Source organism: Henckelia pumila, chromosome 2 (assembly GCF_033568475.1).
Source record: "Henckelia pumila isolate YLH828 chromosome 2, ASM3356847v2, whole genome shotgun sequence".
Classification (NCBI taxonomy): domain Eukaryota; kingdom Viridiplantae; phylum Streptophyta; class Magnoliopsida; order Lamiales; family Gesneriaceae; genus Henckelia; species Henckelia pumila.
The window spans coordinates 106,446,462-106,473,189 of NC_133121.1; the positions used below are offsets into that span (position 1 = coordinate 106,446,462).

The 26,728-nt window shown below is 34.1% G+C and overlaps 3 protein-coding genes across 3 annotated transcripts; 1 reads left to right on the plus strand and 2 right to left on the minus strand.

Moving 5' to 3' along the window:
- Positions 1-436: 436 nt before the first annotated feature.
- LOC140878096 (vacuolar cation/proton exchanger 3-like) lies at positions 437-2,680 on the minus strand. Its single transcript, XM_073281702.1, has 10 exons — positions 2,408-2,680; positions 2,135-2,202; positions 2,028-2,056; positions 1,740-1,936; positions 1,440-1,652; positions 1,212-1,352; positions 983-1,099; positions 833-886; positions 630-746; positions 437-538 (listed from the first exon to the last, which is right to left on the minus strand). The coding sequence occupies exons 1-10, from the start codon at positions 2,612-2,614 to the stop codon at positions 437-439; spliced, it is 1,245 nt and encodes a 414-aa protein (XP_073137803.1). The 5' UTR covers positions 2,615-2,680.
- A 10,912-nt stretch (positions 2,681-13,592) lies between these two features.
- On the plus strand, positions 13,593-15,622 carry LOC140882046 (GDSL esterase/lipase CPRD49-like). Its single transcript, XM_073287784.1, has 6 exons — positions 13,593-13,823; positions 13,945-14,022; positions 14,203-14,343; positions 14,562-14,638; positions 14,737-14,886; positions 15,225-15,622. The coding sequence occupies exons 1-6, from the start codon at positions 13,713-13,715 to the stop codon at positions 15,445-15,447; spliced, it is 780 nt and encodes a 259-aa protein (XP_073143885.1). The 5' UTR covers positions 13,593-13,712; the 3' UTR covers positions 15,448-15,622.
- A 778-nt stretch (positions 15,623-16,400) lies between these two features.
- On the minus strand, positions 16,401-21,200 carry LOC140880239 (LIMR family protein At5g01460). The gene is made up of 14 exons (XM_073284521.1): positions 20,633-21,200; positions 20,457-20,542; positions 19,786-19,901; positions 19,598-19,708; positions 19,185-19,283; positions 18,936-19,058; positions 18,726-18,788; positions 18,542-18,606; positions 18,012-18,121; positions 17,808-17,922; positions 17,620-17,685; positions 17,051-17,161; positions 16,908-16,974; positions 16,401-16,821 (listed from the first exon to the last, which is right to left on the minus strand). The coding sequence occupies exons 1-14, from the start codon at positions 20,980-20,982 to the stop codon at positions 16,774-16,776; spliced, it is 1,530 nt and encodes a 509-aa protein (XP_073140622.1). The 5' UTR covers positions 20,983-21,200; the 3' UTR covers positions 16,401-16,773.
- Between the last annotated feature and the right edge of the window lie 5,528 nt (positions 21,201-26,728).

Genomic DNA, 26,728 nt, shown 5'->3' on the forward strand with positions numbered 1-26,728 from the left:
ACCATATCAAAATTCGAATCTCACCTCAAGTTATGTTCATTGTTCATGAACATATATTAAGTTATGTTCTCTGATACAGTTATATTCGAAAAGTGTATATACTTATTTTTAATAAAATGAGGTTGATATTTTATTACATAGTAAAGATATAACATAGATATGATGAACAAAGCCAATCTAACACTACACTATACTTAATTTGAATATTCTACTCACAAAATAAATCCGTAAAGTCAATTTGATTTGTCTGTTTTTTTAGTTAACCGAACCAACCGTTACTCCTAAGTCGAATAGCTATGGATTTCCATCTATGGTTCAAAATACATAACATATATATAATTAATAAATAAATAAATAAATAAATAAATAAATAAAGGAGATTACGAATAATTGAAAAGCACCACCATGTATGCAAGTTCATCATTAGAAACAACAATCAGAGCTTAACATTTGGCCCCCTCAACAAATAAAAGCAAGCCCCCATGACAATGTAACACAGCACAAGAACCAGTCCCTTCAAGTAATGAGATGTTCCATCCTGTCATCAAATTCTTGCCGATCTTAGCAAAAAAACAAGATACTCAAAACATGTCTAATTCGGGTTTTGCTAGCTGAATCGATCGCTCTACCTGCAAGGCGAATGCTGTAACGAGTATCGATAGCGCAAGACAGCTAGTTTCGAGGGGATGGATGTCCAGGTCCATGTCCATACCAATTATCCATGACATGAGTACACTCAATGGTATCTACAAACATAACATTTCCGATCAATATAATCAATCAAATATATAAGAGCTGAGAAAACTTAGCCTGGAGATCAAGAATTTTTTACCACGAACAAGGCGATTTGAGTAGCGGAACCTAAAGCAAGGCCTATAGATATATCCTGCACCATCTCCCAGATCATTCATTATATATATATGATTGCTCACATTTGCTAACATTTCCACATTAATCGCATCGGAACGAAACTAACGCGTACCAATTTGTTCTTGAAAGCAAAAATGATGGCTCCAGCATGTTCTGCTGCATTTCCAACTATTGGCAGCAAGATCACACTTATGAAGCTCACAGATATCCCCCAAGCCTCCGAAGCAACCTGTTCATGATCATGATCAAGCAAAAAATTAAAACTTTCATGTTTGATTTCTTTCTTCAATCGACACCTCTGTTTCTTCACTTCACCCCATCCCTTGTCAGTTAGCACTTACTTCGATCGAGGCAACGATGTATTCGGACAAAGGAGCAATGATTCCGGTCATTAGAACTAGCCAGAAACACGCACTCCAGAACCCGATTACCGGGCCCGGTTTCTCATTCGACATCAAGTCGCCGTCTTCCTCTTCACTCACCTGCTAATCACAACTATAAATTCGTGGAATCACAAGTATCTACATGATTTCTTGATGATTCCCAAACCAAACCAATCCAACACTCACCTCTTCATCTTCGAATAGTTGTCGATGAGTCCATAACTGGAAGAAAAGGTAAACAATGTACCCGACGAGCATCACAACGCAACTCGCCCTCGACAACTGCAGCTCGGCAGCTGCCATCAACTCCGCGGGCGTTCCAGAAAACTTCAGCATCACAGGCATCAAGTGGCACAACAATCCCAACAACAGCAGTACCGAGTTCACGCCCGTTTGTTTCTATCAAGATTTATTTTCCCCACACATTCACACGAGAAAACCAATGTTGAGAATTGAATAAAACTATATATTATTATATTAATCTACCGTGTCAAATTTTTGTTCTTTAGAAGGGTTAGCGATTCCGCCACAAAAGAGAGCAGTTCCGAGGACTAGAAGAAGATTAGACAGTATGGAACCCAGCAGAGAGTACTTGACCACATCTACTTTGTGATGAATAAGAGCAACTATGGATATTATAAGCTCCGTCGCATTTCCACATGTTGCATTCAGAAGCCCTCCCACTGCAGATTTCAACTTTTCATTATTGTTCTAAAAAATTAATTCTTTTACTTACAAAAATCAAAAGCATCATTAATTTTCGATATAATATACCTGTTGGATTTGTGTAGAAAGCAATTTGCCTGCAGTTATATATTGATAATTAGATTATAGCAATACATTGCGAGTATTATACATAGAAATCATATGTATATACTTACTCTGTCAGAAAGCTGACTCTCTCGGCTAGCGGAGTGAGTCCAATTAGGCTCAAAGCGAACGCCCACGCCTGTTCATATATAATAACCAAGAAAGGAACATCAAATTTTTTTTTGGTTACGTTATCGAGTATATTGGTGTCAAAATGGGCTAACGAGACCAGATATTACCAACCAATCCACTTATTTTTTTGGTATGAACGGGTCGACTCGTATAGCTAGACCCGTTTCGACAGCTCTAAATTGTTAACATTAGTTACATGCAAGAGCACTCACTCTCCCGTAATCGCGATGCTCCGCAACAATGGCGATTGGTATAGCGGAGAACAAAATGGACAACTTGGTCCCCAGAAGAACCTCTCGAATATTGGCCAAAAGAATTCTCAGGAACCCAACCATCGACTCCGATCTCTTCTGCAGTATGCTCAAATTCGAACCCATACTGGCATCTTCCAAAAGCCATGGCTCTGCTTCTGCCTCCATTCTCAATCCTTCACCATGTGAAATCCCACCATTTTATCGAAAATGGGAACGACAAAAACACAGAAAGGTGGCAAAGGGAGCATGCAAATCTAGAGACCGTGGGGCAACACGTAGCGCAGCGGGCTGCCTGTTGGCATGTGGGGAAGAAGCTAGCTATACGTAATTTCACTCTGAAAATTTCCACTAAGGATCGAGGTTTTGTTCTGTTACAAGAATCAATGGAGCTTGCGCGCGTGGGTGGTTGGGGTAAGACACGTGTCTTTCAGTCACGGGATGGAATAGGATCGAGATCCGTTCCGTAAATCTCCTCCCCAACTCTCATCCCGAAAAAAATTGGAAAACTTGTTTTTCTTCCAATCCTGTACCCAAAATATTTCGGAACCCGATTATTCGAAATCTCGAGTTGTGAGAGAAATCCCCGAATTATAAAAAAAATGCGATTATTTTATTAAATATACTATTTAAAAACTTATATTTATAAATAAAAATAAATATTTAATTTAAAATATATAATATTAAAATATTTTGAATAATGTTTCAAGATTTTGTTAAAAGAAAAAATGTATCGGATAATTATTAATAAAATGTTCGGATATAATTACTAAATAAATTTTGTTAAATAGATTGTCAAATTAATCTCTTGAGTCTTTTTCTACATATTTGTTCTAATTAGATAATTATTAATATAAATTAATTAAATTATTAATTTATTTTAAAAAAAATACACAAAAATAAAATGTCATTTCGTGATTTTACAATTTTATGGTTCCAACAATAAAAATTATATGAATTAAGTCAACAATTAAGTGTTATATGAGTTGAAACCTAATAATATTTAGCTTATAATATTAATAAAGTTATTAATAAAATATATTATTATATTATTTTGAAACAGGTCGGGAATCCCGTCGGGAATCCCGTCGGGATAAGGTTTTATTCTCGATCTCTCTCCCGATATTAATCGGAATGGGAAAAATCCGGAAAGTTCAGGTCAGAAAAATTTCGGTTGGGATTTTTTTGGGACGGAAATGAGATGGGATTCGGGAAGGGTCGGGATTTCGGGAATTTTTGCCACCTCTAGCTTTCACAGCCATTAATTTTCTGGGTAGTTACTGGCCTACCCCCATGGGTATTATCCAATGGGGTATGTGGAAACATAGAGCTGTCAAACGGGCCAACCCATGGCGGGACGGGCCGGCCAACCAAAAATCAACTTTTTGGCGGGTCGATGGCGGGCCGAAAATACTCAACCCAACCCAACCCAAGGTGGGTTGCGGGTTAAGCGGGCTGGCCCGCGGGTTGGCTAACGACAAATAAAAATAAATAAAAATATTATAATTAATTATAAATATCATTTCATAAATAAATATTAATCGAAACATACTAATAAAATTTTTAATTATTGATTTCATGTGTGTAATTTTATATAAAGTAATTAATACGAAAAAAATTCAAAATTTTTATTAAAAAATACATATATCACAATAAAAATAAAAATAAATTATTAATTCTTCAGGCCCGCGGGCCAACCCGCGCGGGTCGCGGGCCTTGGCGGGTTGGCCCATCTAGGCCCACCTTTTGTTGGGTTGAAAATATTTCAACCCAACCCACTTAAGTTATGTGTCGGGCCGGGCCGGGCCGACCCGGCAGACCTAACCTAAATTGACGGCTCTATGGAAGCATGTGATTGGTCTAAATCATGCGGACCCCACATAATAATATGAGACTCACATAATTTAAACCAATCACAAAACTCCACACCACCCGCTAAGTATTATCCTATGAATAGAGCCAAATTTTTCGTGGTTACTGTTAATAATATATTTTTAATAGAGCTGGTATCTAAAGAAATATTTCAATTAAAAGCTACTCTAATAGTTAATTATTATTATTTTTAATAAGCTTAATCGAATAAACCAGTTTGATGACTAAAATATATGACCAAGTAATTGTAAATTATTTTCTACGATTCAACACAAGCCATACAAACCATCAATAGTCATAGGAAGATTTGGAGGAAGATTTGGGGCTCTAATGGTGCAGTCGTGAAGGCTATACAAGATACTCTGAAATTTTATTGTTTTATATCATTTCAATTTTCAATATATGCGACGATCGAGTGGCGCATCTTAAAAATTATAATTTTGGTCAAACAAATTTTCGTTATTTGGAATTGGTCAGGCCCATAACTTAACACTTTTAATTTAATGAAAAGTTTTATTTCAAAAAAAAAAGGAAAAAAATAAAGAAAAAATGATTAGCGATTTCTTCGATATTCAAGAGATTTGGAATTGAAAATGAAAAATTATAATTTTAGTCTTGCAAATTTTCGTTATTTGGAATTGGTCCGGCCCATAACTTAACACATGACAACTAAAGATTATAATTCATTCATTGACTTGTGTAGCTGTAGAAAAAAAGGTTGATCTCCAACGGGTCAAAACCCATCATTTGTTGAGATGAACCAATTTGTTATTTGAACGAGTTAGAAAATTACCAACCCACTCAATTTCATTAATTTTTAGTTATATTTTGCGTGTTAAAGCGGGTCACCTGCAACCAACCAACCCACCATTTGGTTGGACAAGCTCAATCCATTTGACGGTTGTAGTTGTAATCCACAAAACCCTAGGAATTCACCTTTGCACATTAACAGTGATTCATTGCTTTGGGCCTCATTTTTTGTTTTTGAATAAAACTTGGTTTGGGGTGGGTTGGGGTGGAGAGGGGGAAATTTTTTACTTATTTTACTTTTTTATAGAGCCCAAACTTAGAGGGTCGACAGATGTTAATGCCAATTCATGTGTGGCATTCGGGCCTCATTTTAGTACGGAATTAAAAATCAATTAATGAAAACTTTTTTAAAAAAGGAAAAAGTCTTCATAGTGTTGAAAATATTATATATATATATATATATATATATATATATATATATATATATATATATATATATATATATATATTAGAGTTGAATGTTGAATGTTGAATATTGAGTTGTAAAATGTTGAAAATTAGTGTGTGATGATGTAGATGATGATGTATTAATTTTTGGACTAATCTCCAAATAAGATCTATAAATAGGTCTCTCAATTTGTGAAGAAATATAGAATTGAGTTGAGAGAAAAATATTATAAAGTGTAGAGTTTGATATATTTTGAGTTTTGAAGTTTTTACTTTTTACCATAAATTTTTAATTTTTCACAATACGTTATCCGCACGATCGCTCGAAGGTTCTCTATAATTTCCGACGCTCCAAAACACAAAGAGAAGATAAAAATATTCAACAAGTAAGTATATTTATTTTATTTTTTATATTTTTTTATGTATATATATTAATATATAATTTCATGTTATTATATAAAAGGTTGTCTATGACACTGACCTTATAATAACGTGATATGATATATATTTATTATGTATATATACTAACTGTATTAATATATAATTTCATGTTATTATATAAAAGGCTGTCTATGACACTGACCTTATAATAACGTGATATGATATATATATATATATATATATATATATATATATATTATGTATATATACTAACTGTATTAATATATAATTTCATGTTATTATATAAAAGGTTGTTTATGACACTGATCTTATAATAACGTGATATGATATATATTATTGTGTATTATATACTAATCATATTCGTATAATCTCATATTATTATATAAAAGGCTGTCTATGACATCGAACTTATAATAATGTGATATGATATACATAATTATTTAATTATGATTATGATTATATGCATTACATGATTATCACGAATTTTTATTCAACACATGCTCGTTTTTTTCTTACCCCCAACGGTCACAAACGGTAACAAAACGGCTAGTTTTTTGCCTATAAATATGTTCACTCAAACTCATTTTCAATCACACCAAAATTTACTCTTTCTCTCAAAATATTTTCTCCTCGGTTTTTTTCGAAGATGAAGATGATGGCATTTCTAAGGCTATTTTTCATAACGATTATGATCATCATGCTCACGAGTCTTGTATTCACCAGCGATTTTTCACCACATACTTTTTCTCTATTTGTACACGTACTTGTAATCTTCATTCTTCCATTATTTTGTATGTCATATTAATGAAAATTAACTAATAAAATGCATTGTTATTTTTCTAGTACCACTATGTCAAATTTGGTAAAGATTGAATTCGTTGCGCTCGATATCACTGGAAAGAATTATATGTCATGTACTCTCGATGTAGAGATGCATCTTGAGTCATTGGGTCTAAGCGATACCATTAAAGAAAATAATATATCATCCTCACAAGAAAAAGCAAAGTCTATGATTTTTTTACGTAGACATCTTGATGAAGGATTGAAACGTCAGTATCTCACAGAAAAAGACCAATGATTTTATGGAAAGGGCTGAAAGAAAGATTTGAGCATATAAGGGAAGTTATACTCCCGACCGCCCGTGATGAATGAAATACGTTGAGATTCCAAGACTTTAAAAAAGTCAGTGATTAAAATTCTGCGATGTATCGAATAGTCTCGCAATTGAAATTTTGTGGGCATGTTGTTACTGAAATGGAAATGGTTGAAAAAACATTTTCCACATTCCATGCATCAAATATAACTCTACAACAACAGTATAGAGTGCGTGGATTTTCGAGATATTCTGAACTAATCACATGTCTTCTTGTGGCGGAAAAGAACAACGAATTATTAGTAAGAAATCATCAATCCCGACCCACTGGATCAACGACATTTCCAGAAGAAAATGTCGTAATTAAAAATAAAAACCAAAATCAAAGGCATAGACCAGATTTTGGTCGTGGACGAGGTCAAGGACGTGGGCGTAGACGTGGACGTAGACGTGGACGTGGAGGTAAAAATGATCGCGGTCGTGGTCACAGCCGTGGATATGAAAATAATCGAGATAATTACTTCAATAACTTATTTCAAAAGAACGTCACGAACCACCCACAAAAAAAGCAGCATGAAAATACGAGTGAAAATGAAAATCACTAAAAAATATTTGAGATTGTTTGTTATAGATGTGACACTCCAGGACATTGGTCACATATTTGTCGAACCCCTGAGCACCTATGTAAGCTCTATAAAGAATTGACAAAGTGAAAAGGAAAAGAGACCAATTTTGTTGAAAATAGTGACCATTTAATTGGTTCAACTAGTTTCAATGCTGCAGATTTTTTTGAATAATTTCGAAGACATTGATTAAAAGATTGGTGAGACTAGATTGTAACAAATTTGTATTTTTCATACATTCTTGTATTATAAAGCATGTTATATTTTGCATTTGTATTGTACTTAATTTTTTTATTGCATTTTTGTGAAGTTTGATATGTAAAATTCTATTAGCAAACATGAAAATAATATCATGGAAATTTGCATACCGGATAGTGGTACAACGCACACTATTTTGCGGGATGAAAGATATTTCTTGGAAATAAAACCAACAAAAACAATGGTGAATACAATATCAGGTCTTGTAGACTTGATTGAGGTTGTGGTAAAGCACAATTTTTGTTACCAAATGGTACAAAATTTCTGATAAATGATGATTTATATTCTCCACAATTGAAAAAAAAATTGTTGAGTTTTAATGACATATATTCTCATGGATATGATACTGAGACGATAACTGATGGAAATCAAAAATATATGTGTCTTACCACATATAAATCAAGAAAGAAATATGTGGTTGAAAAATTATCAATGCTCTCTACTGGATTGAATTATACATATATAAGGCCCATCAAATCAAATATGGTGATTAATAGTTCTTCAATATTCACCAATTGGCATGATCGATTGTGACATCCTGGTTCAATAATGATGCGAAGAATTATTGAAAATACACATGGTCATCCATTGAAAGACCAGAAGATCTTTCAGAATAATAAGTTTTAATGTAAAGCATGTTCTCTTGAAAAACTTATTATAAGACCATTGCCAGCTAACATCCAAACAGAATCACCCATATTTCTTGAACGTATTCAAGGTGATATTTGTGGGCCAATTCATCTACCATGTAGACCATTTCGATATTTTATGGTATTGATCGATGCCTCCAGCAGATGGTCACATGTATTCTTATTTTCACTCGGAATGTGGCATTTGTAAGTTAATGGCTCAAATAATAAAATTGCGAAATCAATTTTTCGATTATACAATCAAGAAAATAAGGCTTGATAATGCTGAAAAATTTACTTTCCAAACTTTCAATGACTATTGTATGTCAATGAGAATTACTGTTGAACATCCTGTTGTTCATGTTCATATACAGAATGGATTAGCTGAATCATTGATTAAACGTCTACAACTGATTGCTAGACCAATGATTATGAAAACAAAACTCCATATTTCTATACGGGGACATGGAATTTTACATGCTGCGACATTAGTTTGCATCAGACCAAGTGCATATCATAAATTCTTCTCATTGCAGCTTGCATTTGGTAAAGAACCAAATATTTTTCATTTGATAATTTTTGGATGTATGGTGTATGTGCCTATTGCACCACCTCAACGATCAAAAATGGGTCCTCAAAGAAAAATCGGTATTTATATCGGTTATGATAGTCCATCAATCATTCGATATCTTGAGCCTCAGACAAACGATGTGTTTACAGCACGTTTTGCTGATTGTCATTTTAATAAAGAAATCTTTCCAATGTTAGGGGGAGAAAAAAAACACATCGAAAAAGAAATCACATGGTATGTACCATCATTGTTACATTTGGATCCAAGAACCAAACAATGTGAGAAAGATGTACAACAAATTGTGCACTTCCAAAGAATTACAAATCAAATGCCAGATGCATTTGCAGACACAAAAGGGGTAACAAAATCATATATATATGTTGTAAATGCTCCTGCTCGAATTGAAATTCCAAAGAAATAAATTGAAGACACTCATGATGTAATAAAACGCTTGAAGCGTGGAAGGCCAGTCGGTTCCAAGGATAAAAATCCTCGAAAAACGAAAGGCATAGAGAAACACGATGATCATAAAATAGAAAATGGTGTTCCAAAAGAAACACCTGATGATGAAAATGTTCTTTTAGAACCACAAACTGACGAGAATCGTTAAATCTCTATCAATTATATTAATACTGGAAAAATATGAAACCGAAAAGATATAGAAGATATTGATGAGATATTTTCTTATAATGTGGCTTGTGACATCATAAAAGAAAATGAGGATCATGAACCAAAATCTTTTGGCGAATGTAAAACTTGTCATGATTGGGCGAAATGGAAAAATGTCATCGAGGTTGAATTGGATTTGCTAAATAACATAATGTTTTTGGACCTATAGTCCTCACATCTGAAGGTGTAAAACCTGTTGGATACAAATGGGTTTTTATTCAAAAGCAAAATGAGAAAAATGAAATAGTCACATATAAAGCTAGACTTGTTGCACAAGGTTTTTTTCAAAGGCCTGGAATTGATTATGAAGAAACGTATTCTCCTGTTATGGATGCAATTACGTTTAGATATTTGATTAATTTGGCCGTATCTAAAAATTTGGAAATGTATTTATGGATGTTGTTACAGCTTACTTATACGGGTCACTTGATAGTGATATATACATGAAAATCTCTGAAGGATTTAAGATGCCTGAAGCACAAAGTTCAAAACCCAAATAATTTTATTCTGTAAAATTGCAAAGATCATTATATGGGTTGAAGCAATCCGGCCGAATGTGGTATAATCGGCTAAGTGAGCACTTGATGAAAAAGGGATATGCAAATGATCCAATATGCCCTTTTGTTTTCATAAAAAAAACAACATCCGGATGTGTAATTATTGTTGTATATGTTGATGATTTAAACATCATTGGAACAAATAAAGAAATTCAAGAAGTTATAATGTACTTGAAGGAAGAATTCGAAATGAAGGATCTTGAAAAAACCAAGTATTGTCTGGGTTTGCAAATCGAACAAAAGGAATGTGGAATTTTTGTTCACCAGAAAAATTATACAGAAAATATCCTTAAATGTTTTAATATGGATAAATCAAATCCATTAAGTACTCCAATGGTTGTAAGATCATTAAACATAGAAAAAGATCCATTCCGTTCATGTGAAGATGATTAAGTTATTCTTGGTCCAAAAGTACCATATCTAAGTGTCATTGGTGCCCTTATGTATCTTGCAAATTGCACTAGACCTGATATATCTTTTGCTGTAAATTTATTGACAAGATTCAGTTCATATCCAACAAAGAGGCACTGGAACGAAATTAAACATATATTCCGTTATCTACGAGGAACGACAGATTTGAGACTTTTGTACTCAAAAGACACCAATCAAAGTATCATTGGTTATGCTGATGCTAGATATTTATCTGATCCACATAAGGCACGTTCCCAAACCGGATATGTATTTACTTGTGGAGGCACCGCGATTTCTTGGCGTTCACAGAAGAAACACTCGTAAAAACTTCATCAAATCACGCTGAGATTATTGCGCTACATGAAGCAAGCCGTGAATGTGTTTGGCTAAAATCAATGACACAACATATCCAAACTTCTTGTGAATTATCAGTAGACAAGAAGCCTGTGACGTTGTATGAAGATAATGCTGCATGTATTGCTCAAATGAAATAAGGATACATCAAAAGTGACAGAACCAAACATATCCCCCCAAAGTTTTTTGCCTACACTCAAGAACTTGAGAAGAACAAAGATATTGATATATGTTACATTCATTCAAGTGATAACTCATCAGATCTCTTCACAAAGGCACTTTCTACGACAATATTCAGAAATCATATATATAACATTGGGATGCGCAATATACGTAATATGTGAAAAACCACTTGTGTTAACATGAGGGAGAGTTTACGTGGTTGCACTCTTTTTTTATTGCTATGGTTTTTATCCCACTGGGTTTTTCCAAGTAAGGTTTTTAATGAGGCAGCATAAAACATGTAATAAAGACAATCATCATATCACGATCATCATCACAAGAAAAAGTGTTGAAAATATTTTATATATATATATATATATATATATATATATATATATTAGAGTTGAATGTTGAATGTTGAATATTGAGTTGTAAAATGTTGAAAATTAGTGTGTGATGATGTAGATGATGATGTATTAATTTTTGGACTAATCTTCAAATGAGATCTATAAATAGGTCTCTCAATTTGTGAAGAAATATACAATTGAGTTGAGAGAAAAATATTATAAAGTGTAGAGTTTGATATATTTTGAGTTTTGGAGTTTTTACTTTTTACCATAAATTTTTACTTTTTCACAACACATAGGAAGTTGTGGGGAGTAAACATTATATATCAACTCACTCATAGACCAATTTGACCATTTTCCCACCAAATACTAAGAGGGTGTTTGGCTAAACTTATTAAAAAGAGCTTATAAGCTGTTAGATCTTATTTTAAAAGAAAGCTGTTAAAGTGTTTGGGTAAACTTATTTTAAACAACTTAAACATGTTAATATGTTTGGTATTATAAGATCTTTTTATTGTCAAAATTACCAAAAATGGTATAATTCTATGAAAATAAAATTTTGAGTTATACACATACGAAAATAGTTTTAGAATAAACATATATTAAAAAATAAAATTGTTTTAATATTTTACTTTAGAAAAATTTATGTGATTTGTAATTTTTTTAAAAAATAATATTTAATATTTAATGGATGGAGGATATGAGGAAGATTTATGAAAATATTCAAGGATATTTTAGAGAGATATAATATTAAAATAAGATATTTTTGAAAAAAGTATATCCCCCTACTTTTTTAAAAATAGCTTATAAGCTGTCAAACAGCTTATTTTGACAGCTTATAAGCTGTTTTTAAAAATTTTTGCCAAACAAAATTTGAGAGCTTAAAAGCTCTAAAACAACTTATAAGTTGTTTGCAAGAGCTTTTAAGCTCTCCCAAACACCCTCTAAATAGACATTGTATTGAATATACACAATTTTGCTATGTTGAGGTGACACTCAACTATTGTATGTGAGATGAATTGTGCATCCAATAATTGAGTGACACCTCATGGTGGACACATTAGATGAGCCGGTAGGTGGGCAACTAGATGAGCACGGTAGGTTGACAGCATAACAAAATTCTAAATATACATATATATATATATATATATAAAATTATATATGTATAATATTATGTATCTACATATTTTTTAGTTTCATTCATCGATTGGGTATGATTATGAATGTCAACTCTATGTTAATTTTTTAAAAATACATCATACACGTTTTTATAACATTGTAGTAGTTGGCGCTGACACAAACATTGACGCAGAATTATCCAAAGTTGGATTCTAGCAACCCCGTCAAACTTATATACCATCCGTTTACGTGTCTGCCCAACTTTTGTATACACACTTTCAAAATTAAAGGTTTCAATTCCATCGTGTCCATATTTGATTATTTGGGGGAAAAAATAAAAAGCAAAGAAAAAAAAAAAAACAGCTCTTAGGTCTTTTAATGTAATTTCAAATTGGTCATGATTAAAAAATTTGATATAATAACTAAGATTTAGATCGATTTATCTCATGATTATATAATAATAAGATCAAAGATCTTCTCATAAAATTAATTATACATATGGACTTGTATAGGTAAACATTGAATTGATTTGAGTCTAATCATTGAAACACATGCGATTTCATTAATTCAACTCATATGCATTTATCCCCAACTTATTTTTAAACGAATTTGACTTTTTAAATGTGGGGAACATGCAATTGCCACCAAAAAAGTTGGTGGAGATGGATAATTCTAATTTTAACTTGAATTTCATAATTCAAACTCATATAATGTCTCTCATTTTTGTCGTAATAATTATTTTGTTTGATAATAATTATTATTATAATTATAAAAAAGGAGTAATTTTTTTTAAAAAAATTATATTGGTAAGATGACCATTTCAAAATTATTATAATAAATTACAAAAAAAAGCTATATAAATAAAGAACCTTGAAAAGAAACCCGTAAAAATGTATTGAAGGCAACACGAGAGGTCCACCTAACTCCGATACTGCAACAGGTAGCTCTTGTATTTTTCAGCATCAAACTCATTGTTCCCACGAAGAAGGCGAAGAGAAGAAGATGGTGGGTCCCAATAGGCCGCAGTTCGTGTTGTTCGGATCCTCCATAGTGCAGATGAGCTACAACGTTGGGGGTTGGGGTGCTATGCTTGCAGATCTTTACGCTCGCAAGGTGATGTTGCCTTCAATTTTACCGTTTCTTGAATTCTTTTTTTGGTTCAAGAATCTTGAATATTATTTGTAATCACGAGTTCATTTGAGTGTTGATTTTTGTGCCCGATCTTAATTTGAAGGCGGATATACTGCTACGGGGATACTCTGGTTGGAATTCAAGGATGGCTCTTCAAATCCTAGATCAGGTTTTTCCTAAGGTACATGTTTGATGCTGAATCCAGCTCATATGTAGCTTTAGTATGTTGAATTGAATTTTTCGTTTAAGTTTCTGCAAAGGGTACTGGAAACTGGGGTTTTATTTTGGAAAAAAATGCTTTCTTTTCCCCTCCTTTCACTGTATAAAGGAAGATTTTTTATCTCATGTTTCTTGAATTCAGGATGCAGCTGTTCAGCCTTCTCTTGTTATATTATATTTTGGTGGTAATGATGCAACAAATCCTCATCCAAGTGGCTTAGGTGGCCATGTACCTCTTCCCGAATATATCGAAAACATGAGAAAAATGATTGTTCATATCAAGGTTCGATACATTTTTTTATCACGCCTCGTACTTTTTCTTCACTGTGTTTAGGCTGCTGCCAGTTGTGAAGGAGCAACCCTATCTGAATTCTATTTGGTTGTTAAAGGGAATTGCTGTTAAAAGGATTACATAAACTTTGTTTTCTATCATTCTGTTCTTGGGAAAAGTACATGAGCCTAATCTGTGGACTGACAGACAATATCCTCAACCAATTCCAGGGTCTTTCTGATAAAACTAAGATAATATGTCTCAGTTCTCCTCCGGTGAATGCGGCAAAAGTTAGTGAAATTTTCGGGTGAGCCATGCCTGGTTAAATTTTAGTGGCTAATTTTCTTTCCGCATTGAAATTGTTTCATCTTGCTAACCTCGATCTTGATGATCCCTTGTAACCAGGACTGCATTTGATGATCAAGCTCGTACGAATGAAGGTTTATGCAAATATAATAAAGCTTTAACAGATTTATGTGAAGAAATGGATGTTAAGGCTATTGATCTGTTTACTGCAATTCAGGGAAAAGATAACTGGGCAGAATCTTGCTTCATGTGAGTTAACATTTTTTTATCTTCTTATTTCCTGATTGTCAAATACAATCTCCTCCAAACCTTTCTTCCTTTTAAATTTTGTTATTTAACCAATTCCTTAATGCCCCGAATGTCACGTATCCGTTTAACAGCTTGAGCCAACTGAGGGATGGAAAAGGAACAAAGGGAAGAAGTGTATTATCCACCATGATGTTTCTTGTTATGTTTCAAATGCTTGTTGTGTGCTAATATTAAGGATCTATAAAAAATTTGATCCCCGTTTGTTATGCACTTTTGATTTGGTGGCCATTCTTGAATTTGGTCTTCAAGCTCATGGTTTTTGTTATGTTCTTGTGCAGAGACGGAATCCATTTGTCTTCTGATGGATCCCAAGTTGTATTGGAGGAGATACTCAAGGTCTTGAAAAGAGTCGACTGGGAACCGAGTCTATATTGGTTGGCAATGACGCCTGAATATTCGGAGGATTCACCTTATTACGTTGTAGGTCCGGACGGCAAGAACACGTTCAATGTTTCTGGCCATATTTGTACCTGGCAAAGGCACTTGCTCAACATTGAGTAGTTGAAAGAACTCGGGGGCACGCTGTATAATTTGTCGTTTTATTGATATCTTTCTTCTCTCCGAAGCTGTTTCTTTTTAGTCATTGTACCAAATGTGTATTGTCTTGGAATTTTTGCTGCATAATTGACAGTTGGTTTCGTTTTACCAACTGAATGTTTCCATTTTCAGACCAAAACTGTCGGCCAATGATTCTTTTGAGTTTCTGCTTGAACTGAATGATTCGATTTGATTACCAAAGTTGAAGGACTAGATCCATATTATGAATAACAAAATCATCCAAAGATAATGGTCTCATTCATTCTATACCTTGATCTAATCTGATTTAACAGATATAGATTCCAATTGTTTTGGTACAATGTAATATTATTTATCTATATATTAATTAATTATTTTATATCAATCAAATCATTAATTATTTATCTCACATTAATCAAATCATTAAATTCAAATTACTATATTACCTTTTATAAATAATATAATTTTTATTTTATTTATTGTTAAAATGACACATTTAACATTTTTATTTAAAATTTAATCAATCAAATCAAATTAACCATAATCTATCAATCAAATCAAATACAATTTTAACTATCATTTTTTATTTATTTTTATTACATTATACTACTTATCTATATATTATTTATATCATACCTCAAACCAAACGGTGCCTTAGAGAAAGGAACCAACGGTGTTCCCAATATGAAATTTCAAACATTTTAACTGCACTCTACACGACACAACCGATTTACATGGTGTAGTTTTTCTAAATATTTTAGAGACTTGTCCCAAAAGAGTGCAATTAGAACCCAAACTTGATGTATATATATATAAAAAAATATCAAACTACTATATACTGCAGATGAATGCTTGACAACAGCTGAAATTGAATTTATATCAACTGTTTCAATTATAAAAAAAAAAAAAAAAAACAAGTACTAGACCAAAGCTTCAGGAAGTACAAGATAAGTAATTTTGTTCTCACTGATTCTAATGTTACACTAGGAATAGTTCTCAAACCAATTCTCCCTCACAGTACATATAAATACATGAAATGATGGTTCACAACTCAACTAAAAAAAAACAATGCATACACAGGGTAATGAAATGAGAAGGCAATGAAGCTCTATACCCGAGCAGCTCAATACAAACATACAAATACAAATTCCACCATCTCAGTATAATTGGTTCTCGACGGTGTTAGTCTTCTACTCCAGGCAATAAAGTCGCACAAAACCGAACCACAAATCCGAGATTGAAATAACTCGATAACTGATAAATCAAGAAGTACAGAAGATTCATGTATTAAATTTGGTCACAACACCATGTTCAAGTGGAAAGCTGGAACCTGCCGCTCGGCTTTTTTCTTCTCCATCCCTAGAAAGCAGGTTATCACATATTTGAGCTTAGGATCCACATGAATAAAGAAAAAGGTATACACAGCGCTGGTTATTAAAACTTACAAAAGCTGCATAATATACAAATGTCAGCCCTGCTAGAACAATGAATGCAATTTGAAACACATTGTACCTGCAACAGCAAATAGACTTTTAACACCACGAAGTTTGGAGCACAAAAATTTAAAGAGCATAAGATGCAAACTAACTTGTACAAATATTTGATTCCCCGAAGCGATTGCAGGGTGTGGCCGAATATTTCTTGAGCTGCTGTAGCTTGTGCATAATATCCGAATGCAGTGGCACAGAACTGAATCACACTGCAGAACAGCATTAGCAGTAGAGGTTCACAGTAGGCACAAGGAAGTAAAAGTTAAATACATAATGCACCATCAGAGTAGATAGTGACTAGTTGAAGCAGAGGTTGTTCAAACATTCAATTAATTCCTTGATAAGGTGAGGGACCCTTCCCATTATTTGGTTCATTGAAGCTTCTGTAACAGTTTTAGTAACTTGGATATTTTAAAGAATGGGGACCACTATAATCTGGATCTTATCATGATTTATGACTGTTGATGTATAAACAGAAAATTACCGACATAATCACATATCAAGCGACAAGAAACAGCTTAAAAGTAATGGTGTGAAAGTGATATGTATCGTGTATTTTGATCCAAAGAGATGTTACGATCATACCCTTGACAGTGTCCTTAAAAAAATTCAATAAAACGTTTCAAGATTGGCATGTAAAGATGAGATGCCTATAACAAGACAATACCTGATTGAACAAAGAAGAATAAGACCCACATTAAAAAGAAACGAGTTCATAAGTGTAGCTCCCCACCTGCAAATATTGGTACTAATGTCAAGCAATAATCATAAAAAATAAAAATCAAGACCACAAATGAGTGATAATAAATAAAGCATGTAAAAAGAGAGAAGAAAATCGGCGCTGCTAATACATACTTCATAGGATGGATCGTAACGAAAACCAATTTCATGCCCAGCATCATTTCCCCAGCAATCACAGCCAAAAGGAGATAGAAGCAGAAGAATGCAAATGCTACAGTACCCAGCAGACCTAAAAGTAGAAGTAACTGCTATTCCAATCAAATGTGTAAAATTTAAAGGAAGATCAAGACACAAATGACACAAAAATTTTCTGGTTACCCCAAACGTCATCCAACTTGATGAACACCTCGTTAAGAAAAGGAGAAAGAGGAGGGTCGATCAACAAATATATCACAATATGTGCAACCCAAGCCACTGAAACGATTAGCCTGTACAAGGCAACATTACTTGTTCAATATATTTAAAACTCAACTAAGCAAAACCATCAAAACATGGGTAGATAACCAAAAATAAATATAAAAAACAAACAAAAGCTATCCAATGGGTCAATACAGGCTGCAGCAATGGAAATTGACCTAGAAACCATCAAACAATAATTTCTTGCTCCCAGAAACCCCGTGAAATCTGCATTTGAACTTCCAACCACCCTTCCCCAATTCTATTGCCCACAGCAAGGACAAATAGACTCGCATGCGAAAAAGACCAACCATCAATTCAGATATTATTTAATCATAAATATTTTTATTACCAAAAAAATATGAGCCACATCCCAAGATTACTAGTTTTGCATAGATAATTTAAAAAGGAAATTCAAGAATGCATCAGAAAAGTCACAAGAAAGGACATACCCTATAACTCCAAACACTAGTTTCGCAAGGTAACCAAGAACGGTCATAGCCCAAGAGGTCTCAGCCTGAATAGAATAGACACCTTCATTAGTTTTTTTTGGTATTACCCTCCTTTTCTGTTCTTTTTTTTAAATACTTTTCTTTTGAAAAAGGAAGGTGTAATTTATCCGTTTCATTTAATCACCTTTTCTCCTTGAGGGTACATTTCTTCCAAAGATTTCACGTCCTCTTCCAAAAGTAGTAGTTCCTGCATAGTTATTGGATGGTTAAAATGTGACAAACATATCACCTTTTCGAATTACAATAAAGAAACTGCAACTCGAAAAATGTAAAGAGTCAAATGATACACACAAAAGATAACAAAAACAGGAAAAAGACAGACAAACACACAAACCTTTTCTACACTTTTCACATTTTTGCGCCATTTTCTACCCTTACTGCCACTTCTTTCTTCCTGATGAAGAGCATCAGCTGCTTTTTTCAGTTCTTTTGCTTTTTTTCCCAGTTCAGTAGCTTCCTACAGGCCATAGGATATAAGCCTCACGTGAAAATTGTATGCACTGACTGAAACTTCTGAAAAAATGAATTTTTTCCAAGGTCGATACAGAAAAGGATGAAGTCCATCAGAAACATGAGTAGGTACCTTGATATACTGCGAACGGGTGATAACAGCCTTTGGGCGGTGGATAAATGAGGATATCATTCCCAATGGAAGGCAGGCAATGCCAACACCACCAAATATCTGGGATTCCCACACATTAAAACTTGACATGATGAATCAAATATGGAAGTTACACACAAGTATATTATTTTTCCTTTCTACCAGACCTCAACAATATTTTGTGGTAAAAGTGACAATTCAAGAGTTACACTACAGCTGAATATATGTATAAAACAAGCATCCAAAGATATCAAAGCAATGTTAAAAAGATGAAATTTCTCATATGAAACATAACATATAGTCTGCACAAGTAAATACAACAGGAAGTAATGGGAAATTGGATGTTTATTATATCTAAGGACATTTTTTAGAAGAAATTTTGTAGCTGATCTTACAGTGAAAAGAACAGATCCAACAATTGTCGCTAGAGCAACAATATATTCTGGGAAGGTAGCACGCATGGTCCACGTTGTCTCGGATGCAGCGTTGGCAGAATATGCAGAGCACTGAAAGAAGAAATAATTATTGAAAGCATCAAGAAGTGAAACTGAGAGTGATTAGATTGATTGATGTGTTCCCTGACCTGTCTTGCGCCACTTCCAACACATTGTTGACCACTGGAGAAGGTCATCGGCGATGGGAAAGATTCAGTGGATGAGGATAGGTGCCTAACTGTGAAATCCACCTTCCCCAAAAGGCCTAGGACCCAAGCAAAAAGAATGTAAACAAAAACAGGGTCCTTGTAATTAATGGGTCCGTATTTCCAAAAATCCTTCCCACTTCCAAGTTCATGCATTGGCCGATTTTTATTTTGTTATCTAAACAAAATAACCAGTTCATTCTTAATCTTTACAAAAAAAAACTAACTTACAGAACAGATTCCCTCCCCAATTTCATGTGTCACAGCTATCTAGTCGGCTGTTTGTTTGATGAAAATGACACAGCATCCAGCACAAATAACCACCATCGAACTACTTTATACAAAACAAGCAGGCAAATATTTTGATATGCATGACGTGCAAGATATTTGCACAGGCAATGAAATAAAATCCTCAGACCGATCTATTTGCAAAGTATTAATTCACCCAGTAACTCGGTAACTATTAAAATTGGAACTTGGAACAGAAGGTTTTTAAGTTTCCCAATATGAGTTAATTAGCAGGCGATTTCCTTAACTCATAGGTTATTTACCATGCACCTTTTAGCCAAAAAATCACAAAGGAAAGGAGCAACAAAAATCTCTCAATAACTTACCGTACAAAATTCCAAGAGCGAGAGCACAGACAACAGCTGTCACTACAACCCACAGCAGTGCACTTTTCATCCTCTTCCACACGCTCCTGGATTCAAAAACACGAACACAGCAACCATTTAGAACCAAATTCACATACAAAAATCAAAACATCAAATTCAAAACCACGAATATTAACTTGTCCTGATCTCCTTCGTAGTAGAACATAGCGAAGGGGATGACGAAGAAAACCAGGATAGCGTCCACAATATAAACAGCGAGCCACAAATCCTTCATGGGTAGAGTGAGACTGCAGGCGCCGTTGTAAATCGCTTGGCGACAGGCCTGACGGTTAGCCACGTCAGCTGGAAGCATGAGAATCGAGATTGCGGCGATTGAGAGCCCAAAAACAACCACGAATTTGGGGAAATATGCTTGGTTAACATCGTCAGGGTGCTGATAATTGACCAGGAGGTATACGTTGAACAGAAACACCAATACACAAACAACAATCGCCACGATCACCAGGGCCAGATTGAAATCCCCCATTTCTGGTGGGATAAGAACAATGAGGCCACTTCTCGCGATCCGATGTCAATTTGCCTTCGATTAGGGTTTTGGAATTTGGCACTTCACAAAAAGTATTTAAATTTCCCACGAATTTCTTCACGATCTCGCTGGGAAGAGTGTGAAAAATGGCGATTCGCCCCGATGATTATGCTTAACGGGTGAAGGTGGGATTACGATTATCGAACAGGATGAGTTTGACGCCAGGTGTGAAAGTACTGTTGTAGCCCTCCAAGAGCGTTGGCTTTGTGGATCTCGTTTGGTATTTTCGGTATTTTCTATGTGATTAGCTGGAAAATACAATTGTCAATTGTTTCCTTTTGGCCTTTGCAGATTTCGATTTTAGACATTGTTTGAAAATATTAATTTTGTTTAAAATAAGAGTTTTGTTGAAAATATATATAAATATATATTATTATTTATTGTTGAATGTTGAACGTTGAAAGTTGAAAATTGAGTTGTAAAATATTGAAAATTAGTGTGTGATGATGTAATTAATGATGTATTAATTTTTGACTAATCTCCAATTGAGATCTATAAATAGGTCTGTCCATTTGTGTAGAAAAACACAATTGTGAAGAGAGAAAAATTTTATAAAGTGTAGAATTTGATAAATTTTGAGTTTTTGAGTTTTTACTTTTTACCGTAAATTTTTACTTTTTCACAACACGTTATCAGCACGATCGCTCGAAGGTGCTCTACAATTTCCGACGCTCCAAAATACAAAAAGAAGTCAAAAATATTCAACAATACCACCATGTCGAACTTGGCGAAACTCGAATTCATTGCACTCGATATAACCGGAAAGAATTATATGCCATGGACCCTCGATGTAGAAATGCATCTTGAGTCATTGGGTCTTAACGAAACTATCAAAGAAAATAACACATCATCCTCACAAGATAAAGCAAAAGCGATGATATTTTTACGCAGACATCTTGATGAGGGGTTGAAATGTGAATATTTGACCGAAAAAGACCCAATGATTTTGTGGAAAGGGTTAAAAGAACGTTTTGAGCATATACGGGAAGTTATACTTTCGACCGCACGAGATGAATGGAATACTTTAAGATTCCAAAATTTTAAAAAGGTGAGTAATTATAATTCTGCGATGTATCGAATTGTCTCACAGCTGAAATTTTGTGGGCATAATATTATTGAGATGGAAATGCTTGAAAAGACATTTTCCACATTCCACGCATCAAATATAACTCTACAACAACAATATAGAGTGCGTGGATTTTCAAGATACTCAGAACTCATCGCATGTTTACTCGTGGCGGAAAAGAATAATGAATTGCTCATGAGAAATCATCAGTCCAGACCTACTGGTTCAACGGCATTTCCTGACGCAAATGTCGTAAGTAAAAATGAAAACCAAAATCAAAGATATAGACAAGATTTTGGTCGAGGTCGTGGACGAGGACGTGGGCGTGGACGTGGGCGTAGAAATGATCGCGGTCGTGGTCGAGGCCGTGGATTTGAAAATAAAAGAGATAGTTATTTCAATAACTCATCTCAAATGCACGTCACGAACCACCCACAAAAGAGGCAGCATGATAATACGGGTGAAAATGAAAATCATCCAAAAAGAACTGAGAGTGTTTGTTATAGATGTGGCACTCCAGGACATTGGTCAAGAACTTGTCGAGCCCCTGAGCATCTGTGTAAGCTCTATAAAGATTCAATAAAGGGGAAAGAAAAAGAGACCAATTTTACTGAAAACATTGACCATGCAAGTGGTTCAATGAATTTAGATGCTGCCTACTTTTTGAATGATTTCGAAGATATTGATTAAATGTACTGGTGGGAAAATGGCGTAACAATGTAATTTTTATATTGTAAAACATATTATATTTTGCATGTATTGTTTTATTCTGCAATTAAATTGTAACATATTATAATTTGCATGTATCTTTCTTAATTCATTTTATTGCATATTGTTTTTGAAGATCATTATGGAAAATGCTATGATCAAAGATGAAAATAATGCACTGAAAGTTTGCATACCAGATAGTGGTACAACGCACACTATCCTCAGAAATGAAAAATATTTCTTGGAATTAAAACCAACAAAAACAATGGTGAATACAATATCAGGTCCTGTAGACTTGATTGAAGGATGTGGCAAAGCACAATTTTTGTTACCTAATGGTACAAAATTTTTGATAAATAGTGCTTTATATTCACCACGATCACAAAGAAATTTGTTGAGTTTTAATGATATATATTCTCATGGTTATGATACGGAAACAATAACCGAAGGAAATGAGAAATATATGTGTCTTACTACATATAAATCAGGAAAGAAATATGTAGTTGAGAAATTATCAATGCTCCCTACTGGATTGCATTATACACATATAAGTCCAATCGAATCAAATATGGTTATTGGAAATTCTTCAATACTAACAAATTGGCATGATCGATTGAGACATCCTGGTTCAATAATGATGCGAAGGATTATAGAAAATACAAGTGGTCATCCACTGAAAGACCAGAAGATCTTTCAGAATAATAAGTTTCAGTGTAAAGCATGTTCTCTGGGGAAACTTATTATAAGACCATCACCAGCTAAAATCCAAAAGAAATCACCCATATTTCTTGAACGTATTCAAGGTGATATTTGTGGGCCAATTCATCCACCATGTGGACCATTTCGATACTTTATGGTATTGATCGATGCCTCTAGCAGATGGTCACATGTATGTTTATTGTCCACTCGGAATGTGGCATTTGCAAAATTGATGGCTCAAATAATAAAATTGCGAAATCAATTTCCCGAATATACGATCAAGAAAATAAGACTTGATAATGCTGGAGAATTTACTTCCCAGAATTTTAACGACTATTGTATGTCGATAGGAATTACTGTTGAACATCCTGTAGCTCATGTTCATACACAAAATGGATTAGCTGAATCATTGATTAAACGTCTGCAATTGATTGCTAGACCAATGATTATGAGAACGAAACTCCCTATTTCTATATGGGGACATGCAATTTTACATGCTGCTGCATTGATTCGCATCAGACCAAGTGCATATCATAAACACTCCCCATTGCAGCTTGTATTTGGCAAAGAACCAGATATTTCTCATTTGAGAATTTTTGGATGTATGGTGTATGTGCCTATTGCACCACCTCAAAGAACAAAAATGGGACCTCAAAGAAAGAATGGTATTTATATCGGCTATGATAGTCCATCAATCATTAGATATCTTGAGGCTCAGACAGGCGATGTGTTTACAGCACGGTTTGCTGATTGTCATTTTGATGAAAATAACTTCCCAATGTTAGGGGGAGAAAAGAAACACATTGAAAAAGAAATCACATGGTATGTACCATCATTATTACATTTGGATCCTAGAACTAAACAATGTGATAAAGATGTACAGCAAATTGTGCATTTGCAAAGAATAGCAAATCAAATGCCAGATGCTTTTGCAGACACAAAAGGGGTAACAAAATCATATATACCTGCTGTAAATGCCCCTGCTCGAGTTGAAATTCCAAAGAAACAAAATGAAGACATTCATGATGTCATAAAACGCCTGAAGCGTGGAAGACCAGTCGGTTCCAAGGATAAAAATCCTCGGAAAAGAAAATACATAGAGAAAAATGATGATCAGAAAATAGAAAATGGTGTTCCAGAAGAAACACACGATGATGAAAATATTCTGTCAGAACCACAAACTGACGAGAATCATGAAATCTCTATCAATTATATTAATACTGGAAAAATATGGAACCGAAAGAATGTACAAGATATTGATGAGATATTTTCGTACAATGTGGCATGTGACATCGTAAATGAAGATAATGAACCAAAATCTTTTGGTGAATGCAAAACTCGAAAGGATTGGTCAAAATGGAAAGATGCCATCCAGGTTGAATTATATTCGCTAAATAAACGTAATATTTTTGGACCTATAGTCCTTATACCTAAAGGTGTTAAACCTGTTGGATACAAATGGGTTTTTATTCGAAAGCGAAATGAGAAAAATGAAATAGTGAGATTTAAAGCTCGACTTGTTGCACAAGGTTTTTCTCAAAGACCTGGAATTGATTATGAAGAAACATATTCTCCTGTTATGGATGCAATTACGTTTCGGTATTTGATCAGTTTAGCAGTGTCTGAAAACTTGGACATGCGTCTAATGGATGTTGTTACAGCTTATTTATACGGATCACTTGATAGTGATATATACATGAAAATCCCTGAAGGATTTAAGATGTCAGAAGCACAAAGTTCAAAACCCAGAGAATTTTATTCTGTGAAATTACAAAGATCATTGTATGGGTTAAAGCAATCCGGCCGAATGTGGTATAATCGGCTAAGTGAACACTTGATGAAAAAGGGATATGTAAATGATCCAATATGCCCTTGTGTTTTCATCAAGAAAACAACATCGGGATGCGTGATTATTGCTGTATATGTTGATGATTTAAACATCATTGGAACGAATAAAGAAATTCAAGAAGTGATGTTATACTTGAAGGAAGAATTTGAAATGAAAGACCTTGGAAAAACCAAGTATTGTCTTGGTTTACAAATTGAACAAAAAGAATGTGGAATTTTTGTTCACCAGTCTAATTATACAGAGAAGGTCCTTAAACGTTTCAATATGGATCAATCAAATCTTTTAAGTACTCCAATGGTTGTCAGATCATTGAATATAGAAAAGGATCCATTTCGTCCATGTGAAGATGATGAAGTTGTTCTTGGTCCTGAAGTACCATATCTAAGTGCCATTGGTGCCCTTATGTATCTTGCAAATTGTACTAGACCAGACATATCTTTTGCAGTAAATTTATTGGCAAGATTCAGTTCATGTCCAACGAAGAGGCACTGGAACGGAATTAAACATATATTCCGTTATTTACGAGGAACGACGGATTTGGGACTTTTGTATCCAAAAGATACAAATCAAAGAATAATTGGTTATGCTGATGCTGGATACTTATCTGATCCACATAAGGCACGTTCCCAAACCGGATATGTATTTACTCGTGGAGGCACTGCAATCTCTTGGCGATCACAGAAACAAACACTTGTTACAACTTCATCAAATCATGCCGAGATTATTGCATTACATGAAGCAAGTCGTGAATGTGTCTGGCTTAAATCAATGACCCGACATATCCAAATTTCGTGCGGATTATCAGTTGACAAGAATCCGGTCACACTATACGAAGATAATGCCGCATGTGTTGCCCAAATGAAAGAAGGATACATCAAAAGTGACAGAACTAAACATATTCCTCCTAAGTTCTTTGCATACACTCAAGAGCTGGAGAAGAATAAAGATATTGATATCTGTTACATTCAATCAAGTGAGAACTCATCCGATCTCTTCACAAAGGCACTTCCCACGGCGATATTCAGAAAACACATTTATAATATTGGGATGCGCAATCTACGACATATGTGAAGAATCATTCATGTTGACATCAGGGGGAGTTTACGTGGCTGCACTCTTTTTTCCTTACTATGGTTTTTATCCCAATGGGTTTTTCCTAGTAAGGTTTTTAACGAGGCAGTATACAACACGTAATGGAGATAGTCATTCTATCATGATCATCATCACAAGGGGGAGTGTTGAAAATATATATAAATATATATTATTATTTATTGTTGAATGTTGAAGGTTGAAAGTTGAAAATTGAGTTGTAAAATATTGAAAATTAGTGTGTGATGATGTAATTAATGATGTATTAATTTTTG